We start from the raw sequence: 22,306 nt of genomic DNA on the forward strand, positions 1-22,306 counted from the left end.
ATAGTTTGCTTTCTCAGACTCATTGCACACTCATTTCAGTTTACATTAACTTTACACTTTATGCTCACAAGATACTTTATCGAAAATATCTCCAACGTTCATATCTACCTTCCTCTGCTGATGGTTCTTCCTTTTTCTTTTTCCGTAATTGTCTTTGGCCATCACTTCCCCTTTCCTTTTATTTAAGAGGTCGAATGTGTCGTCAAAATTTAGCTTTGTGGCTATAAGTCTATTCGGAAAAGTATTTTCAGTATCTACATAGCTTCTGAATCGATCCATTAACTTCCCTATAGATCTCGTATCAGAAGTCGGAGAATACATGATTCCTTCTTTTAGATAACTCTTCGCTTCACACAACTTAACGTGATAGTATTTAAGCTTCATACATTATTTTCCTGTACTTTACTTTGCCGGATAATAATTAGTGCAGTATAAATCCTGCATAAAACTCAGAATAAAATTTTTAAAATTTGAAAAAATACACACGCACGAGAAACATACGAAAATTCCAATGATGCCAGGCCGGCAAGGAACATTCCTTTATATTGTATCTCAATCTCCACTAATAATTAAATTCGTATTTCAGGATCAGCCCATGTTTCAACTGAAAATATCACAGCATACATAAATAGCCCATTTTATGTCGTGAACAGAACTATACCAACCTCTGCGTGACTTCTAAGCCGGCCAAATGAAACACTACTTTTGCGTTGCATTAACGCAAATCGGTATGAAAAGTGGCTCCAAGACTAAACGTCCTATGGAGAGTCAATTTCGAACCTATTTTGTTTTCTATATCATGTATGTAAAACATTTTTAGTATTGCTTCCAAAATATTTTCTCTCTCAACATTAAAAACATATTACATTACATTCAACACAATATTTCTAGTACAATTTGTGAAAATTTTCGCTACATTATTTTCCTGCTATCGTTCTAAAAATGTATTTCCTGTACTTCATAAAATGTTTTCCAAACATTTTTTGAAAATGTTTCTGGTAAATATTTGGAATACTTCTCAGGTATAACAAGGAATATATTTTCTCCAGTAACGAAAGAGTATATTCTGAAAACAATGTAAAAATGTTTCTATAATATATCAGAAAATGTGGTTCACTAAAAACACAATATATTTTCCAAAACATAACGGAAAACATTTTCTATTCATTTTTAATATATTTTCCTTTCCCTGTTTTAAAGTTTTATATTCAAAATTCGATAAAATATTCTGGAAATAATACTAAAATATTGGTCGGAAATGCTTCATTTAAGTTATATGAGAAGATTACCAAAATACTTTTGTAAAAAATTAAGTAAACCTTTTAAAAACATTTCTGAAAAATATTTCTTATATTACGAAAAAAAAATATTTTTAAAATTATCTAAACGTTTTTAAAAATATATATTCAATATGTTTTCTCGTAAAAATAGAAAATATTGCTAATAACGTATTAGAAAATATTTTTTAAATATATGGAATATATTACATTTCATTGTTTTCCGTATCATATATGGAAAACATTTTTAGTATCATTTCGAAAATATTTCCCCTCTCAACAGTGAAAACATATTACATTACATCCAACACAATATTTCTAGTACAATTTGTGTATTTTTTCTTACATTATTTTCCTGCTAATGTTCTAAAAATATACTTTCTGTACTTCATAAAATGTTTTCCAAACATTTTTTAAAAAAATATTTCCGGTAAATATTTGGAATACTTCTCAGGTATAACAAGGAATATATTTTCTCCAGTAACGAAAGAGTATATTCTGAAAACAATGTAAAAATGTTTCTATAATATATAGGAAAATGTGGTTCACTAAAAACACAATATATTTTCCAAAACATAACGGAAAACATTTTCTATTCATTTTTAATATATTTTCCTTTCCCTGTTTTAAAGTTTTATATTCAAAATTCGATAAAATATTCTGGAAATAATACTAAAATATTGGTCGGAAATGCTTCATTTAAGTTATATGAGCAGATTACCAAAATACTTTTGTAAAAAATTAAGTAAACCTTTTTAAAATATTTCTAAAAAATATTTGTTATATTACGAAAGAATTTATTTTTAAAATATTCTAAACGTTTTTAAAAATATATATTCAATATGTTTTCTCGTAAAAATAGAAAATATTGTTAACAACGTATTAGAAAACATTTTTTAAATATATGGAATATATTTCATTTCATTGTTTTCCGTATCATATATGGAAAATATTTTTAGTATCATTTCGAAAATATTTCCCCTCTGAACAGTGAAAACATATTACAATACATCCAAAACAACATTTCTAATATATTTTGTGAATATTTTCCTGGATTTACTTTCTGGCAAGCATTCTCAAAATGTACTCTCGGTAATTTCTAAAATGTTTTACAAACATTTTTGAGAAAATATTTTCGGGAAATATTCGGAATACATTAGGGAAACCAGAATGGAAATCTCCAGAGAAGGAAAACCTTTTGCAAATCAAGGAAAATATTTTCTTTTGGTTGAGGAAATATTCCTTGCTGTGTGGGGAATGACTGTTCCCGATATTATAAAATGCATAACCGACTTATCTACCACAAAATAAACATACTTCCCATTGCAGTTAGTGTTTCAGAACACTCGAATATTAAATAATGTTGAGACTTAAGACCAGTTTTATATATTGTTTATAGTATTAGCAAATGACCAATTTAATTGCGAGCATTGTTTTATAAGAAGAATAACCGTTGACATTAGTCAGAAGCGTGTCTTTACTTAATCTTGTCACTGAAGTGTTCCTAGGAATGGAGATTTATACCGATTTCCATTACGTTTGGATACATATTTCACTACTGAACTGTCTCACCTCTTACAAAGCTAAGCATGAAATTGGGATATTCTGTGTTCTCGAATATTAACAACTCCATTAACTCAGTTTATAGTAAACGAAAAAAATGAATAATAAACTAAGTATTGCAAGTGAAGAAAAAATATTTACATAGATATAGTTCTGATGAAATGAATGCATTTAAACGTACCTGAGGTTTTGAGCATTCTTACTTCCTTCTCGATTACCAATTTCTTCAATGTCTTCTTCATTACCGTTCATATGTGCAATAGTGGTTGAGATGTGGCTGCTTGATTCTTTCGTGTTCTGGGTAAAATTGGAGGATTTTGGCTTGATGTTATTGTGAAAACTTTTGGTATTTATTAGTACTTCAGCTGTTGACAAACACTTGATTAAACATATTGCTTTCGAAGTTAATTTCCAATCTGACACTGTTTCATCCTCATTACTTTCTGAAGCTATATTCTCTCCTTCCATTGCACTTTCCCGTTTCTTACATTCCAAAGGTATTGCAAGAGGATCTTTCTGATCATTAGAGTTACTAGTACATAGTTCATAATTACATTCCTCAAATGACTGGTTTTCTGTTTTTATTTCAAGTTTAACAAGAACATCTTTTATTTTCATTTCCATTTTTTTATAAGCAAACTTGAAATAATGAAAGGCTTGTCGCAAACAAAGAATCGTTGAAGTTGGAGATTTAAAACATTTAGAGCTTATTGTTAAATGAATCCAAACAAATCTGAAAGCAATAAAAAAATATTATCTGTTTTAACAAAATTTATGAACGAGTCGGGAGAAGAACAAAGTACCATTTCAGGTGAAATGGAGCTAGTGAGTGGAATGGTTGGGGTCAGACTAGGATGTAAACGCTGAAACCAGTATTCTCAAATTTCCGAAATTTTCCTACAACACGTGCCAAAATATCGATGTACCTAAATAACAGATACAGAACCATACCGGAGTATCGAAATATAGTATTCAACATCCGATTTTTTCTTTACTTTCCCATTTGCTAAAGCAAAATCTAATACATTTTTCTTGTCTTTCAAATATAAGAGAAGAAAGCTACATTATTTAACTTCGGCTACATTATTTTTTTTTTCTGCTATACATAGGTGCACTTTATTATAGTACGACACTTGCGTTTTTGTGATTTCTTTCTAATTAAAGTTTGGAATCTCAACGAACAATCAGTATTCCATCAGAACACAAAACGCCAAAATTCAAACCTTCTCCGTTACATTACTAGGTTATATTACTAAAGTAAAATATGAGAAGCTGTGTTATACAAATTTTCGACTTAAAAATGTATAACGTTTTCAACGTTTACTATAAGATTTTGAAGAAAGAGTTACATGTTCTTTCTAGCCTTCATCTTTACTCAAATAAATGTAACGCTAGCAATTTGTATTTACATTTATTTTGTCCTCCTTGCTGTTTGTTGAATGTGTTGATTTACAGGTCTTGCCCATTATCGGTATTCTCGTTCTTCCAGTAGTTAATTGTCACTGGATACTTCTTGTAGTAAATTATGGTATTGGTTACACAGCTGTATAGCGCTTATTTTGGTACCATTGTTATGCGAGATATGGATTTACTGGTTAATGTTGCATCTTAACAATAGGATTTCTTACCAGAAATGAACGATTCTTTCGCACAGAAGCCGCTAAGGCTAACAAAAGAACAGCTATAGAGGTCTTATATAGTGTTATAATAGGGCATATACCCACTTTAACTTTTCAAACTTTAGCGTAAAAACCCTTAAATTAACGAAAGGACAGAAATATTACGAGCGTAGATATATGGTATATTTGACTGAAATGAAACGTTACCTAAAACGATATCCCCTCTCTCGGCTTTTGTTTAGCCACGTAATGACCTTTTTCGATATTTTAAACAACAAAGTTAATATCTCCAAATCTTAACACCGAACAGTTCTATCGGTATGTGTGCTAACGTAATGTTTAATTTCTTTTGAAAATTCAAGTAAAATAAAAGGTGGTGGAACTATGTTACATTCTACATAACCAAATTTTTAAAATAAATTTATTTTACTAAAATAAATACCTATTCGTATTAGTAGTTTCTTATGATTTAAGAGGATCTCTCCCTTTTTCAATCCAGAAACCAGTTATTCAATCTTACAAATAAACAATAATATATCATTTTTCTTCTGTTTCATAGGTAGTGGTTTGAGTCAGAATAACTTTGGGTACTTTATATAGTTTGTGCGTAAAGCGATGGTGCAATTTCGAGCGGTCAAAGAAAAAAAACTAAAAACGTTAAAAGTGAGAAACCTAGCAAATAAAAAGAAAACTCTCCAAATTTCCGTAAAATGATATGCAAGCATGTGCGCAAACAGGTGATCACGCAACACCACGAACTGCGCAGCAGCTAACACAGTTGTTAGTGAAGGTGTGGACCGTACAGGGAATAGGTCAGTGTTTTGTTGCTTGCTATTTTCGAATGTGTGACAAAAATACAACGTGAATATCGCCGTGTGTATAACGTAGCGCCACCACATGGTATAACATTACTTCGTGGGATAACCACTTTAGAGATACCGGTAGTTTGTTGGAGAAAAACTGTTTTGATAGTCTATCGGTAAGTGAGAGTCTGTAGAGTCTATACGGGAGAGTTACCTAAGGAGATTTAAAAATCTATGCGTGTGTGTGCTCGAAAATTATAGCTACAGAAGTCTAGGGTTTTTCCGATTTCGATAATCGACTTATCAATAAAAAAATGATAAAATTTCAAAAGTGTTTCGTCGATAAAGAATATTTTTATCGAACTTTCGAACTTTCAAGACTTTAGAAATGTTCGAGACACTACAAGCGTTTCAGACTCGTAGTATTCGAGATATTCAAAATATTAGAAACATTTGACGAATGTGAGACAATCGAACTGCTCGTGAGTCTCGGATGGATTGCAAGCAACACATGCTTAAATATCTCCGTGTGATCTCATTTTATCTAGTCATTTGAACATTTTGAAGAGTTCGGAATTATCAGTGGCTTTGAAAGTTAAAATGCAATCGAGGTTATCATAGGTGTACATAATATGTACCTACATAGGTCTATATGCAGGATGTTCATTTTGAAGGTTGACTCCCGTGAAATGAAGTGAAAGAAAAGTTTCTTCCCACAGTTCTTTACGGCCAATGTTCTTGTACAAGCTAAAAATATCTTTCAGGAAAGAGAGATATATGTAGAGATAGAGACAGTAAGAAAAAACATGCATCATTCGAAGGTGATTGGAATCCAATCTAAAGTTAGTAAACAAACCGTAACTTCATCGCCAAAAACAGGACAGACAGAAAATGGAGAATTTTGCACATGGTTCCGAGAGTTTTAATTAAAGTTCTGGATAGAGACAGCTTCTGATATAGGTGACTGAAGGAAGTACGATAAGACTGAAGATTTATCGGACTTTGATTTGAAAATATATATTATTTGGAATTCGAAAGCCTTCGAGTATTTGAGATTGAAGAAATGTATAATATTCAAACTTCGAGTATCAATAAAACAAAAGTTGAAAATTTCTGGTGCGGGACTCCTTATTATAGATCGCACTGTCTGTCTATTTTTATGACGCACTGTCTGTCTATGGGGTGACGACCGACGGTAACTTTCGAACAGGTTGTCAAATTTTGATGAAACTTAGTTTAAAATGTTCTCCTCTGTTTCGTCATACGCCTGCTCTTTTTGGTTGCCTTACAACAAAAGCAATTCCTTTCAGTCCGAGCATTCATTCCTATATTGAGTGTATTCGTGATGTTACAACTATAATTAATATTACCGTTTTCTCACTATTATTATTACTTCTACTTATATTATTTCCACTATTACAATATTTTGCAATTATTTTTTCATGTGACGTTTAATACCATTCAGTAGTATACTTTACTTTTTTCCTTTATTTTTTCTGGACCTGTGGTGTGACATAGGCTATGTGAAGTAGGTACATCTTGCACCAAATTACTGATATGTTTGGGATACTTTAAAGTTATACAAACCTAATTAAATATCAACTACAATCAAAAAGGATGAATACTGGCATGGTAACAGTAAACTAAATTTCACTAGGTTACTAAAGATTTCTTCCCATGAAATACTTGCTATATGTGAGTAAAAACAAGCTAGGCCCGCTCTTACACTAGTGTTCGCATTTTCCTTTTGGCCACCATCCTATTGCCCGCCATTATTTTTTTTATTGCCAATTGGGAATGCCTAAGATCACGTGCTACAGTAATACCTAATGATTAGAGATCGGGACTTGAGACCAAAATTCTTTTATTAGCGCGGCTTTCTACGGCCAAAATTTTCTATTTTGCCGCCATCTTGAAATGCATATAAACATATACAACAATTACCGAACTCACGCTGAAAACCTTACAGAAGGACTACCGATTTTGCTGTTTCCGAAAACTCCTACTCGCACCCGCTCTAGCCCTAGCTCCATGAAACAATTAGCTTGTAATCTGTAGCTGACTACGATCAGTAACAGTGCTAAGAATTAATTGATTTGGTTCACCGTTTATCATATTACCGCGATTGTACTTCGTCATTTTCGTTTTGCCTCTATTTTCTTTTCGGTACGATCATGAAACAAAATGGTGTAATTGAAAACTTCTGCCGCGCTAATTCTGTTGTTTGTGGCACTAAATAACAGTGGACACAAAAGCGCATCGCTCTATCGGGTGCCCTTCGCATGACACATACACAAAAATACACGGCGCGACCCGTTACATTAGCCTATCTCTTCTTATAAGGTGTGCTAGAAAGAACACAAGAACTGAGTCAGAGTGGACGGATCGACGGTTATATGGTTTGAATCTGAACCATTCAATTATTTAGAAAGCATTACCTCCCCTATGGGATGGCATTGATAAATTCTAAGCTTTTCAAATAATACTTAAAATGCCGAAGACGTTTGCTTGATTCCATGGTGTGGAATATCGAACATATTTCTTTTTCGTGTTAGGTGAGTATGAATAGTTGACCTAGCACTGAGTTTCGTGTATAAATACGCGGCCATTTCATTTCGTATATAAATACACTGGCCATTATATATATATATATATATATATATAAAAGGAATAATGCATATACCGTCTTCTGGATATTGCCAGCATGCTATTACTGTTCAAAATAGGAAAATTATGATCAAATTTTCGTATATTGTAACAGAAACGGATGGACAAATTTTGTACCTTTCGAATCAAAATAGTATTACTTTTTTTAGAAGTGGGCTATATACAACATCACAATGATCAAACAAAGATACTATTAGTGTTTGTCTCAGGAGTAGGTTGGTATCTTTGAACAGACTGTCTCGTAGTTTGTACAAGCTTTATTATATTCTCAGAGCTTTTGAACAATGGGTAAAGACGTCATTATTCCTAGCAAGCTTATCATCAATTTATACTCCAAGAATTTTACACAAGGTGAATATGCAATGTTCCAGTTTTTTATTTGTAATTCTAATTTTTCAGTTACAATTTTATTCAGCTGATTAGCGGAACATAGAACAGTATAAGTAGATATAAGAGATTATTATAAATGCTGTTACAAACACACCAATTACTGATAGCATTAAGATCTTGATTGAAGAGTCGAACAACGTGTGGTAAATTCTCAGAAAAGGTTTTCTATATACAATTGAGTGTCGTCCGCCTAAGAGTACACCTTCGAATACTGTACAACATATAGTAGATATGTAGAATATAAGGTAAACCAAACTGGAAATAATATTGAGCCTTGTGGAACACCTCTATCAAGAACAGCAGCTACAGAAATTTTGTAATAAGAGGAAATACGTAAAGCAACTTGCGGTTTTCTCTTATATACATAGAATTGGAACCATTTTATGGTATTCACTAAAAAATTTTATTTTATTTTTGGTAAGAGAACATCGTGCTCGATTATGTCAAATTCCTTTAAGAGGTCTAATAAAACTAGTATTACCACATATTTGCCATTTAGTGCATGAAGGACATCGTCTTTAATACCTAATCAAGCTTTAGAAGTGCTGTGAAATTAACGATATCCAGATTCTTCAGACGGAAGTATGCCAGGGCTATCAATATATGAAACCACTTGCTGAAGCACTAACTTTTCAATTACCTTTGAAAGAACTGGCAATATACTTATTGGCCTAAGCTCACTAATTAGTTTAATGCAAGGCTTCTTTGGTAATGGCAGAACTTTAGCTATTTTCCTGAAATTAGGGAATTTACCATTCGATAAGTGCAGTAAACAATACTAGTTAAGGGAAATGTGGCAAAAGGTAAAGCTATTTTAAGCATACGTATGTGGTGTTATTTCATCAAAACCTGCGCATTTGGATTTAATTAAGAATTGGTTATTAAACTTCATATACAGTCTTAACATGAAAGGAGTTCGACAAACAGTGTGTTTCAGTGAACTGTACCGGTTTCTTTTTTCTTTTCTTTTTCTTTTTTTTTTTTTTTTTTAATGAATGTATCGTAACTTGTTAGTAAGATTTCGGAAACCTTACCAAATGACGGTTTGACATCAAGACAAATTACTACTTCAGGGAGGTATAATGTTGAACTTTTCCCATCTATTCCCAAATTATGTAACGTCCGCCAAATATCTTTGTTGTCTTTAGCGTTAATTATACGAAAGGAAAAATAACGCAAACATTTATTGTCGAATGACTACCGTAGAAAATTTTGTATTCATTGTACTCATCCCAGTTTTGAGGCAACTTAGTACGTTTGAAACTACGGAGCGCACGATCGCGATTTTCAATTAGCAGCTTCGTATTACTAGTCTCATAAGGTAATTTGTTATTTGAAACTTTAACCGTTTTCATCGGCGCGTGCTAATCGAATAGATGTTTTAGAGAATTCTGAAGAAAATAAATTTAGCAACTATGGAATTATGAAATTCAATTTGTTTCCAGTTCAAGATTTCGGCATTTTGTAGAAATGCGTCAAGATTAAATGTACTAAAGTTGCAATAACGAATAAGATGAAAAGACTTTCTTGGTGGGTTTTTAATGTTCAGGATAGCATGTGTCACTGAGTGATCGGATGATAAAATGGGTGGACAAACGTCATTTGATGCTACCATGTCAATTTTATCGATAACAATTAGATCTGTTAACGATTCACCGAACTCTGTAATTTTGCTTAGTTCTTTATTGAGTAGGACAGGACCCAACATATCCAGGATACGATCGAAATATTTTATTTATGCTTGCCAGGACAAAGCTGATCACATTTAAAGACACCTAATATATAAAAACAATCAACTTGCGGATAGACATGCGTAATCAGATCCTCAAGAATAGCAATCTGGTGTAGTGGTACTTCGTGGTCTATACATTGATAAGATACCTATACCTAGCGAATTTATTTTGACCATTACCGTGAGGCATTCTACTTGATTTGAGTTAGGTACTTCAACTAGTTTTACATCTTAATTTTCAAAATAATGCATTAAAATTCCCCCAGCATTATGTTCTCTTTCTTACCGGAGAATGGAGTAACCAGATATATTAATGAGACTTGAAATAGCTTAGTTGTCAAGCCATGTTTCAGTAATTAAGAAAACAGCACACAGCAATTCTAACAGTAGTATGAGTATTTCGTCTATTTTAGGTAAAATGGAACGAATATTAGGATGCCTAGTCAAAAACTGAGACTGTTGTTCTAATACAAACTCAATCATTCCCTGAAAGTTTTGCTGATACTGGTATTTAAATGCTCCTCTGTGCCATGCCCGTGGTCTTGAATGCTCCATCGGGGTTATGTGAAGCAGCATGTATGTATCGAACGCACCAACGACATTAATAATTTTATAAAGAAAAGTAGACTTTATTTACTCTGTTACAAAAGAGATCCTCAAACGTGTGTGGGAAGAAATTGAATATCGCTTAGATGTCTGCAGAGAAACAAATCGAAATCCATGGAATAGGAATGAAATTTTGGAATTTTCCTTTCATTTGGTGAGGACTTCACGTTTCTACCTTGTTTCGTTGAACTCCTGAAACCGGTTAAATGTGCACCATGACTTTGCGTAAACTGTATAATAGTTGCAAGACAATTTCCTTCTAACCTGTCAAAGAAGTTTGTTCTTCTACGACAGTGAATACACAGAAAGTACGATACCTTTACAGTTGATTTTTCCGATAGGAGTCAGCTGTTACTTTCCATCTCACAGAGAAATCGTGTTAATTTAACATTGCTACAGCTAATTATTCAATGAAATATCAGCACTGTGAGTGCTAATCACTTATATATGGAGAGTGGCTAAACATAAGGAGACTACGATCACGTATAAACGTGACCCTCAAATCAAAATTTATTTTTTCTTTTATACTTGTACGGAGATAGGATCTTGGATTATCCCTAGACTTCATAAACTGTTACTTAGTTACTACATGAAGTGCCGGTGTTCTTACTGTTCTGTTAGTATTCTTCTCCGATAATGCTGTGAATGTTGCATTACGGCGAAAATGGCGAAGTCTATGAGGCCATACTCGTAGGAAATGAGAGAAAATGACGGTAGTCTTTTTGACGCAGAGGTATTTAACATATTTCAATGCTTTTGGTCAATTTTTGCATATTGTACAACAAAACTACCAGCAGCATGTTATTGTTTTGGAATTTATGAAAATTATTTGCAAGCGATTGATTGTAAATGGAGAAAATCCTTGCAGAAAACTTTTCAACATATGCGGTTACTAGGCTGATCTCCAGAAAGCAAACACGAAACTCCAACACAAATGAAATGAAATGAAATCTTTAAGTTTAACGTCCCACGGTTATGCCGGTTAGGCTAAAGGAGACGGTGATAATGAGAAATGAGTGAAATGGTGGAATGAAGAAAGTGTGAGGAAACAGGAGAACCCCGAGAAAACCCACGAGCACGGTGTTTGTCCACCACAAAGTCCTCACGGCGCGAGCTGGGATCGAACCAGGGACCCCAAGAAACTCCAACACAAAATCGTACCTTGTAAAATGATAATAATAATAACAACAATAATAATAATAACAAATAAAAACATGATATACGATTGCCTTTTGTGCAGAACACTCATAGAAACCAAACCCAAACGAGACTTATAGGGCTCCTCACCCCCTACCTCGCTCAGCTACAGTTTGGGAAGTAACATTGGAGATCTTATAATTGCAAAATTAAAAGAGAAAACAAAATATACCCAAAATCACTTGTTCTGCAGAGTCACTCTATCCGAAACATGCTTCGATATTTTCATTTATGAAAAGAAAAAAATGAAATGAAATCAATCAGTTTTTCGTCCCAGGGCTATGCTAAAAGTGACGGTGATTATCAGAAATGAGTGAAATGCTGGAATGAAGAAAGTGGCAGGAAACGGAAGAACCCTGAGCACGGTGTTTGTGCACCAAAATCCCCACGGCGCGAGCTGGGATTGAAACAGGACTTCAAGCAACGTAAGTGAACCACTGAGCCACCGCCCCCCTCATTTATGAAGAATTCACATTAAGAGTTGATGTGATCAAGTGGAGTCAAAATATGTTTGTTATCATTTAGAAGAAAACTACTATAAATAAAACACATGAAGTAAAATATGGTGCACGTGTTTCCATGTATGTCTCCTTAAGATTTTCATTTGCACATTTTACGTAATACGAAATGTACTTTTTAATATCGCCATATTCTTCCAAAGTGAAATATGATACACCACAATAAAGAAGAAGGGAACTAATTTTTAGAATGTAACCCAACCTAACGTTATTAGAAAATAACGAACTTGCATTTTTGTTTATTATCGATTTTAGGAAATGTCTGACCGCCATCAAGTAAACATCAGCCTAGAAAAAAAGGCCAACAGTCTTGAGAATTGCCGTTCTTTGTTTCCTCTTTTAAGTCCTTCAGTGCGTAATTTTCAGATGCGAACCGCTGTAAAAAGTGTAGTTTTTTTTTTTTTTTTTAATTTAGAACTCTGGGTGTTGATTCTAAATGTTTCAAAATCACTTACATCAGAATCACTAATTAATAACTCCTCCTCCAGCATCGTTGAAATATCGTTTTGAAGCCATTACTGTGCTGTCTACTCTCAAACAAAACAAAGAATGAAAACTATTAAGCCCAAACTCTATTTTAATATCTCTCTTTTCCTCTTCTTCTTTTAATAAATCAACAATTGAAACCAGCTGAGCGCAAACGCGATAAATATTGTCGGGAGAACATTACTCATACTATGAGCAAGTATATTCGTCGTACGCAATACAAAATAGCCAAAGCAAAATGAAAGAGTATATATAAACCGCAGGGAAGTTACATAAATGTTATTATAAACAAAAGCAGGGTGGCAGTGATCAAAAACTAAATACTCAAATCTCAAACATCCCATTCGTATTAATGTTTGTTAATTATCTTAATAAGTTTACTATCAATCCTGGTGATAGAAAACACACTATACAACAAAAAACTACATATTCCAACAATTTCTAGAACTCAATACCAATTCTAAATTACTTATTTATATTTTAATCATTTTCTACATTATCAAAAATTACGTGTAAAATATGCAAAAATTTTCATGTTCAAAAATTTATTCGAAAATAAAATAAAAAAGAATAATTACTAGGAATTCCTTTACCACCACACCAAACACCGATTAAATCGCATTCCCCTACTTCCACAACCACACTCAGCAGTCCACATCTGTTAAAATTAAGAACGACCTGAAAATCATACCTCATATAATTAAGACTGGCTTTCAAAATTTTGCTCTTCAGTCCAAATATAAATTCATTTTCGGTATCAGGGAGAAGCAATCAACCGCAAAAGCAAACAAAAACACATTGTTATTACACATATTTGTTGAATTTAATTTAAGATTTAAATATACCAATTTCTAATAATGCTCTAATAAAAACATAAACTACAGGCTTTCTATTATTCCATTTCTTGTTGACTTCACATATAGCCAATATCAGACACTATTATCCTCACATGCCAAGTATCCAGCTTTCCAGCTTTTCACATTGCTTTCGTTATCAGAAAGCAACAAAACAGGAAACCACACTCAACAGTCCGCATACGTTAAAATGAAAATCGACCGGAAAATCATAACTCACATAATTAGCTCTGGGTCTCAAATTTTGCTTTTTGGTAAAAATATAAATTCATTTTCGCTATCAAGGATAATAAATCAAGCGGAAAAGCAAAGAAAAGCACATTTATAATTACACATATTTATTCAATTTAATTTAAAATTTATATATTCCAATTTTTAATCATGCTCTAATAAAAAAATCATAAACTACAGGTTTTCTATTATTCCGTTTCTTGTTGACTTCTAATACAGTCAATATCAGACATTATTAACCTCGCATGCCAAGTATCTAGCTTTTCACATTGCCTTAGTTATCAGAAAACAACAAAACAGGAAACCACACTCAACAGTCCGAATACGTTAAAATGAAAAACGACCTGAAAATCATACCTCACATAATCAGCTCTGGCTCTCAAATTTTGCTCTTCAGTCCACATATAAAATCATTTTCGGTATCAAGGGGAATCAGTCAAGCAGAATAGCAAAGAAAAACACATTTGTTATTACACATATTCATTCAATTTAATTTAAAATTTAAATATTCAAATTTTTAATCATGCTCTAGTAAAATTATAAACTACAGGCTTTCTATTATTCCATTTTTTGTTGACTTCACATATAGTAAATATCAGACATTATTAACCTCGCATGCCAAGTATCCAGCTTTTCATATTGCTTTAGTAATCAGAAGGCAAAAAAACAAGAAACCACACTCAACAGTCCGCATACGTTAAAATGAAAAAGATCGGAAAATCATACACCACATAATTAGGTCTGGCTCTCAAATTTTGGGGTTACATGCACAGGACCGACACTGCGTAGGGCCGACACGGCGTAGGATCGACACGGCATACGTCCGAAACGACATAGGATCGACACGGCACAGAATCGAAACGGCATAGGATCGACAGCAGAACTTTCATACGATCGAAATAATAAAAAATACATTATTTTATAATTACGCAATATTAAGTAACAATTTTATTCGTGAGGATATATAGGAGAGAACCGTCATATGATCGAAACGGCATAGGACCGAAACGGCGTAGGACCGAAACGGCGTAGAATCGACACGGCATAGGACCAAAACAGCGTACGACCGACATTCTGTAGGGTGGTCAACACTTTCTGAATATATCAATATCGCATATCCCTCACCTTGAATTTGGGGATATAAAAAAATGTAGGGATAAATAATTCTAAACGGTCTATTTTAATATATATCCAAATTGTATAAAAATACTGTTCGTAATATATCCATGTCCCACACCTTTAATTTTGTGATATTAAAAAAAAAATGACGCTAAATAACTTCAATAGTTGATTCGAGGTTTTCAATACCGAATAAATAATATTATTTGTCTGATGTTTTTATAATGTAATTTTTAATGTATACTAAGTTGAAGTATGTACATGTAACTGCAACTTTAAAACTGTAGGCTTAGAATTTGCGTTTGGAAATTTTGAATTTTTTAAGCGAAGCAATGCACCTATGTAAAGTTGCCTCCTTTCAAAATTCGATTTGAAATCGGAATCCAATCGTTTGTTTTTCGTTTGTTATTGACTTTTTTGAAGAAAGAAAAAAAATCGTAAAAATCGTATCTTTCTTAAAAAATAAAGAGATGTTTACAAAATAAAGTTGGTATATGGCCAAATTTACCCTTGTTCCTCCAGTTAAAATTTTGATTGAAAATCAAAATCAATTGTTTGATATGCGTATGCTATTAATTATTTTGAAAAAGAATAGTCTGTTTCGAAAAACATAAAGAGTCTTTTCAAGAGAAATGGGTGATGGAATTTTATATTGGCTCCACTTTAAAGTCTCGAATCAAAACCGAAGCTAAGCGTTTATTATTGGTTGTTTTTAAGAGCAAATCGCTTGTTTCGAAAAAATAGAAAAAGAGATTTACAAAATAAATTTAGAATGTGATCAAATTCAATCTGATTCCTTTACTTACAAATTTCGATTCAAGACCAAAATCAATCGTTTGATATGGATTTGTTGTTGCTTGTTTGGAAGAAAAGTAATTTGATTCAAAAAAACCATAAGAATATATTTAATAAATATTGTTGTTGAAGGTGATTTGTTTCGGGGCGGGTTGCTTATTTTGAAGAAAAAATCACTTGTTTCAAAACAACCAGTAAAATATATCTATTTGCAGGATCACTTCATACTGTTTTTTCTGCTTTTAAATATCGATTCAATACTCAAGCTAATAACGTGTTTTCCTTTCTTATTGATTGGTTTGAAGAGAAAATGTTTTGTTTTCAAAATTATTAAGAGTCATTTACAAACTAAGGTTGGGTGGGCCAACTTTTTGGTGGTGTTTCAAATTTCGATTCTAAATCAAACTCAATCATTTATTTTTCGTTCGTTATTGATATTATTGTTTTAAATGTACTACTATGAGCAAAATAAATGACGCGTCTCTTTATTTTGAAGTTTTTTTAAAATATCTCCGTTTTCCTTATGTTCGAAATTTTGGAAGGTTTCCCCAGCAGGACAGGTTAATAACAAACCCGTTTTTAATATTTGTGTTAGATATTAGCTCAAAAAGAAATTAGAAGCAAAAAACATTAAATCGACAGAAATCTCGAGAATTACCAACTCTGCCAAGTGGGAAATTTTCAAGAACGCGAGGGAATTCTGCAGTTCAACACTAAGCAGCGACATCTATGTCATTGAGAGAAACGTGGATTGGATCTACAAACGAAAATTTGAACGAAGTATTTCTAATATGTCTTATTATATGCATTATCAGCGAACTCCAAATATATGAATATATACCAAGTATTAACGTAAAGATAGAGCAAATAGTGGAAATTACCTTTGGAAAAGCACGAATTGTTAGCACAATCGTAATGAAAAATCGTCTTTACTGTAGAACAGGTTCAGTTCACGTAGGAAAACAAATAGCTCAGTTAGATAAAACAACGAGTCTGTATGCCAAAGGTAGTGGGTTCGAATCCCATGGAAGTCCTCTTGTCATTTTTATCACTATGTTATTTTATTTATTTTTTATTTGGGAAAGAATCAAATTGTAACGTATGTGTAAAACTCATGACGATACCAAAAAAAGAAAAAATAACGTTGTCGCATTTGCATTAGTGTGTCTAATTTTTTGTTTGCAAACAGTTTCATAATTATTTCCCCTGTGCTCACTGCTCACTACATGTTCACTGATGTATAACGAATGTTTTTCAATAAATGTTAATTCTAACTTGGAGAATTTTATAAAGTTTCACAATGTTTCTCACTAGATAGTCTTCTGTCTACGTGTTTGGATATTTTGATAACAGATTTCCCTATTAAATGTTTAATTTTCCCTATAAATATTTGTCTTAAATTGAAATTGTTTTGAATTTACTACATAAGGAAAGTTGCCCAAAGGAGAAGAACTCAAGTAATTGATGTTCTACGTAAAAGCAACCTATTGTAGAATGATGATGCTTCTTACCTTCAGCACATAATCTTAACGTTAAAGAGTCAGACAGAGAAAAGTCCTGTTGTTTCCTCCCCTATGACGACTCATCTTGAAGCTCTACATGTAATGATTCGTGTCACATAATTTCGGCATTCCAAAAACATTCATATTTATTAATGTTATTATTATTATTATTATTATTATTATTATTATTATTATTATTATTATATTATTATTATTATTATTATTATTATTTCTGAATATGCCACCCTTACATAATGTAGTAACTTTAGATATCTTAGTTTAAAGTGATTTCTTTAGAAATAATTCGAGCAACCACGTCACAAAATTTACAATGTATGAGGGGGCATGACGTTTTATTTCCCCCCTCTCTTTTCAGCACCCTCCAACACAAGGTATATAATTTCTGAGAAGCAGGGCAGACAAAATGAATAAGAAATATATTTACAGCATCCTTTCCTCCTTCGTGAATGGAATATCACGTAGCATTTTTTATTCTACCGAAGACGACCCTAGGCTGTTATGGTTAGGTAACAAAAGAAATACCTAATATATTTATAGCGCCCCTTGACTTTAAGATTACCTCTTCTTTATTTGTTCGAGGCTGCCCTACACAACCAAGGATGACATCAGAAACAAGGCAGTATATACACAGCATTGCTTTCGTTAACCAGTGATTCACCCTTGAGTCGCTTATAAAATTAGGCAGAATAAACTTTTGCCGATCATTGTTCTAGAGAGATTTGTCCAGGATGATTCGGTGTCGGGTTAATAACGATGAGTATGTTTATTTACATCAGCGTTAAAGAAATAGCAAACTTTCTGAAAGGAACTTACTTAGGAAACATCAGATCTTCCTTCTACTTAGCCAGAGCACACTGAAAAATTGCATCTGGCGATCTGAGTGAAAGTTCTATGGGGCTATTAGAGAAATATATATTCCCGTTTTCACGCTCATGGTAGAATTTCTTAAGCAGTTATTGAATTACGTTCAAAGCATAGGCGTAAATAGCGCCCCCGCTACCCTGTGGCGTTGGGACCGCACAAGCCGCAAGGCCAAAAAATATACAGAAAGTACGCAGGGGAGGACCAGGCCAAATTTTCACACGTGCAAAGTGACTTTTTGGCGTCCTCCCTGTATTACTAGCCTATATTTTACATTTTATCATAGGGTTTTTAATATTTTAAACCCATTTTTCAAAAAGAAATTCATTATCTAGGAACATTTCACAAAGAATATGGCCCACTATAAGCAATACGAACTCCGCTTCCCCCCCCCCGCTTGGTCTAGTGGCTAGCACGCCTGCCTACTGTGGGGTCCAATTCCCGGTGGATTACTGCTGAACGATAAAAGTGGTTCGGATTCCACTATAATTAGTATCCACATCTCCCCTGGCCATTAAGGCATAACCGTGGAACGCTAAACTCAAGCAAACAAACAAACAATACTTACTTCCCCGCTACTCTTTATTCTACATGCCTTCTCTCCATTTTTCGATACAGCCCCCTTAAACTACGAAACTCTCTTCTTCCATGTTGAAATGGAAAAAGATCATGTAATTGCCACTACTTTACAAGAATATAACCAAAAATGTCACTAGAAAACACATTATAAAATTTACTTTTTGAGGCTCGTTTTGGCGCCCCTCTTTCTGTGGCGCCCCGAGCAGCACTCGGCTCTTGGTCTATACCTGAGGGTACGGACGCATAACTAAGGACTGCGGAGGAGAGGTTAAGCTTCATGTTATGCCACTGGTTTCACATGTTTGAAATGCTCAGTAAGTGATCGGTTAGTGAAATAATTTCGACGGTTTGGCTACTTTTAGACGGAAGCATAAATAATTTCGACGGTTACTGATGTTTAAAGTTTAGCTAAGACAAAGTTACCTAACCAAATACATTTAATATCGCGATGCCACAATTTGATTTTTCCTCACATAAAAAAGATAAAAACAATAGTAATAAAAATCCTTACTCATACTGGGCTCGAACTAAAAACCTAATTCGTACGGACTACTTGCTCTGACCAACTGAGTTTCGATTTCTTACGCGAAAGAAGTCTGTTATATTACGAGGCATGCTTTTCATTATCAAAACTGTTAGAAGTAATACGAACATGACTTAAGAACAGAGACGTAACTGAATTACCACTCGATTGACCTTGAGGGCAAATCACCAAAAGGTAGCTATAAACGTAAGTTCAGCATGCATTTCTGTGGAGTTCTGTTCAGTATTCCTATCTGCCAATCATGCTTGTTCGTAGGAGTAATATTTTACAAACCTAACCTTTCGATACAGCACAAGGGCAGAGAAAGGGAAGGAATTCTTATCCTTGTGAACGCGGGATACCACCATGTGCAATAAAACTGTCGCGTCTCCTTGAAGTGATATTTCATCGAAAACAACTCGTTTTCCTTTATATATCTGAAGTTTTTGAGGGTTTCAAAATGAGGAAACGTTACTGACAAACAAGGACGCATTTAGGGGTGGGTCCAGGGGGTCCGGACCCCCTCTGAAATCCCAACTTTTCTGTAAATTTATCCTAATTTTGGGGGTTATCTTAATTTTATTATAATTTATCCTAATATTGAAGTCGGACCCCTCCCGAAATAAATTACTGCACGTGTCTGCTGACAATTTTCAATATATTCGTTAAATAGTAAAGTAAAATAACTAAATTAGGAGCAAAAAGCTTCAACACGGGCTAACTTTTGTCCACTGCCAATATTGTTAGAAGGGATATTAATAGCAAAAACTGCAAGTCAGTGCTGAACCTTGGAACGTCACTCCGAACAACAAGCCTATTATTGAGAACTACATATGAAACATGTTATCAAAACTTATCCAGCTTTTATCTGGCATGAAATTATTATATACACCAAAATTCACTCTCCTAAAATGTGTATCTAAACATTGATCTACGTATCTATGAAGCAATGAAATTTTTTAATCGAAATATGTGAGCAGGAAACTCTAACAGCCAGCCATTTTATTTAAATCGTAATAAACCTTGTAAAGTGCATTAACGTGAAGACAAAGCTTGGTCCATTGGTAAAGTGTTGGAAGAATGAAAACTCAATGTTCGTAGATTCGAATCTATCCACTCATCACAACATTTTATTCTTATGTGTAACGATGACATAAGAAAAAAATGTATAACCGTTAACACAAAACTTCAACCAAATCTGAAGAGAACAATACCAAAATAGTAACACAATGACGTCAATCAAGAATTATTTCATGTAGCATTTGGACGAAATTACAGCTGTCAACAATTACAGATGTAAAAACAGGCTGATAGGTGTAATGCGGTCTAGACTTCTGAATGCATTTACTTCCTGAAAACTTCCGTCTCGTCATTGGTATGCCGTAAGTCAAGGTAAAACCTTTCAATTGGAAGGGAAATGACACAAACTAAAACAGTTTTAAATCAATAAATGTCTATGTGTAAAAGTAGGGTGAATGCGCCTATTCTCGTCATACCCCCAATGGTCGTCATGGCCAAATTAATTCGTTCATAAGATGGCGTAAGTCATTGTTATACGAATACAAGCTGGCTAATCTGTAACGTCTATGGCTTTAGTTTTTAGCCCACCTTGCGTTAACACCGAGTCGGGCGTCTTTTGTTTTCTGTTTTCAGTTGAAGTGCAAAGGCTGTTGTTTTGGGTGCTAATTGCAGTTTTTGGAAAATTAAAAAACTTGTTGCTGACGGTTGAAAAACAGCAGAGGACGGCGCAGTTGAAGCTCTAAAAGGTAAGATAATTATTTATTTTTATCAACCTAAGTCTCTTTTAAATGTTTACCATGCATTTGTCTTTGAAATTCATATTTGAACAAAAAACAGTGGGGTGACGACTATAGGTTTAAGAAAATTTGTGATCTTCCTTACCTCGTCAGATATGCCGAAGACTGGGTTTTTTAACGATCATATTAGTAGAAGCTTCAAAATCATTTTAATTTTTTTGTTGGGGTGAAAGGTATCAGCTACAAAATTTTGGGGCCAATATCTTGTATCCTTCCAAAGGGCGTCATAGGGGTGACGAACACTGGTTGAGTGGGTGACGACTACAGAGTAATTAGGAATAATTTATTTCTTTTGGATAATTTTGCCTTCTTTCCTCTCCGGGGTGACTAAACTATAGAAGTTTCATATCTGTAACTGATTTTCAAATGTATAAATTTAGAATTGTCTTATAACGAGACAATATTTTAAGAAAAGCAAATTAACTTTCATTTTGCCATGTTTTCATTAGTACCAGAATTTTGAATTTAACTCCCGTTTTATTTAAAGATCTTACCTCGCTTATTTATGAGCTATTGGCTGGGACAAATTATCGTGTAGTAATAAGTTTTGTTACACGTGCAAAGATAAGTTTTGATTCATATCGTTTGTCATTTAAGTAGTTAACTAATAAACCCAGTTTCTTTTTCAGCTTTTCCTACAACGACATCCGATTCTCAGCCTGCGAACTGCAGAGTCCGTAACTACCGGAAGAGCTCAAGTTTCTGAACAAAGTCTCCGGAACTGGTTTGAAAAACTAAAGGAATTCTTACAGGGTGAGAAATTAGTGGAAGAGTTTAGTGACACAAGGAAAGTTGGAAATGTGGATGAAACAAATTTCCAACTATGCCCCAAAAGTGGAACTGTTATTGGAGTAAAAGGGTGGAGAAACTTTTATGAAATAAAACACGGAAACGAAAAGGAAACCATTACAGTTATGTGCTCATTTTCTGCGTATGGAGAAGTTTTACCGGGAATGATTATCTACCCTTACATTAAGCCACCTAAAGAAGTTTGTGAATCCGTTCCGGCATTGTGGGAAATAGGACTCTCCGAATCTGGATGGATGAAGTCAGATGTGTTTTTTGAATACATTGCAAATATTTTGTATTCCTACTTAAAAGAAACTAGCAGACTTCTCTTTCTATATTTCATTGATGGACATACAT

At 33.6% G+C, this 22,306-nt stretch overlaps 1 protein-coding gene across 2 annotated transcripts in view; it reads right to left on the reverse strand.

Moving 5' to 3' along the window:
* LOC145675593 (uncharacterized) overlaps positions 1–13,046 on the reverse strand; it is a 46,060-nt gene extending 33,014 nt beyond the window's left edge. Inside the window, exons 1-2 of one of the 2 annotated variants that reach the window (XM_081746121.1) lie at positions 12,828–13,046; positions 3,022–3,573 (exon numbers count right to left, since the gene is read on the reverse strand). In XM_081746121.1, coding sequence (XP_081602247.1) covers positions 3,022–3,464 — 443 coding nt within the window. In that variant the 5' untranslated portion in view covers positions 3,465–3,573; positions 12,828–13,046. Of the gene's footprint in view, positions 1–3,021; positions 3,574–12,827 lie in introns of those variants that run through there. The other variant, XM_081746122.1, reaches the window with a different exon arrangement.
* Positions 13,047–22,306: the final 9,260 nt, after the last annotated feature.

The sequence above is a fragment of the Thermobia domestica genome, chromosome 18 (genome assembly GCF_964235325.1).
Source record: "Thermobia domestica chromosome 18, izTheDome1.hap1.1, whole genome shotgun sequence".
In the NCBI taxonomy this organism is placed as follows: Eukaryota; Metazoa; Arthropoda; class Insecta; order Zygentoma; family Lepismatidae; genus Thermobia; species Thermobia domestica.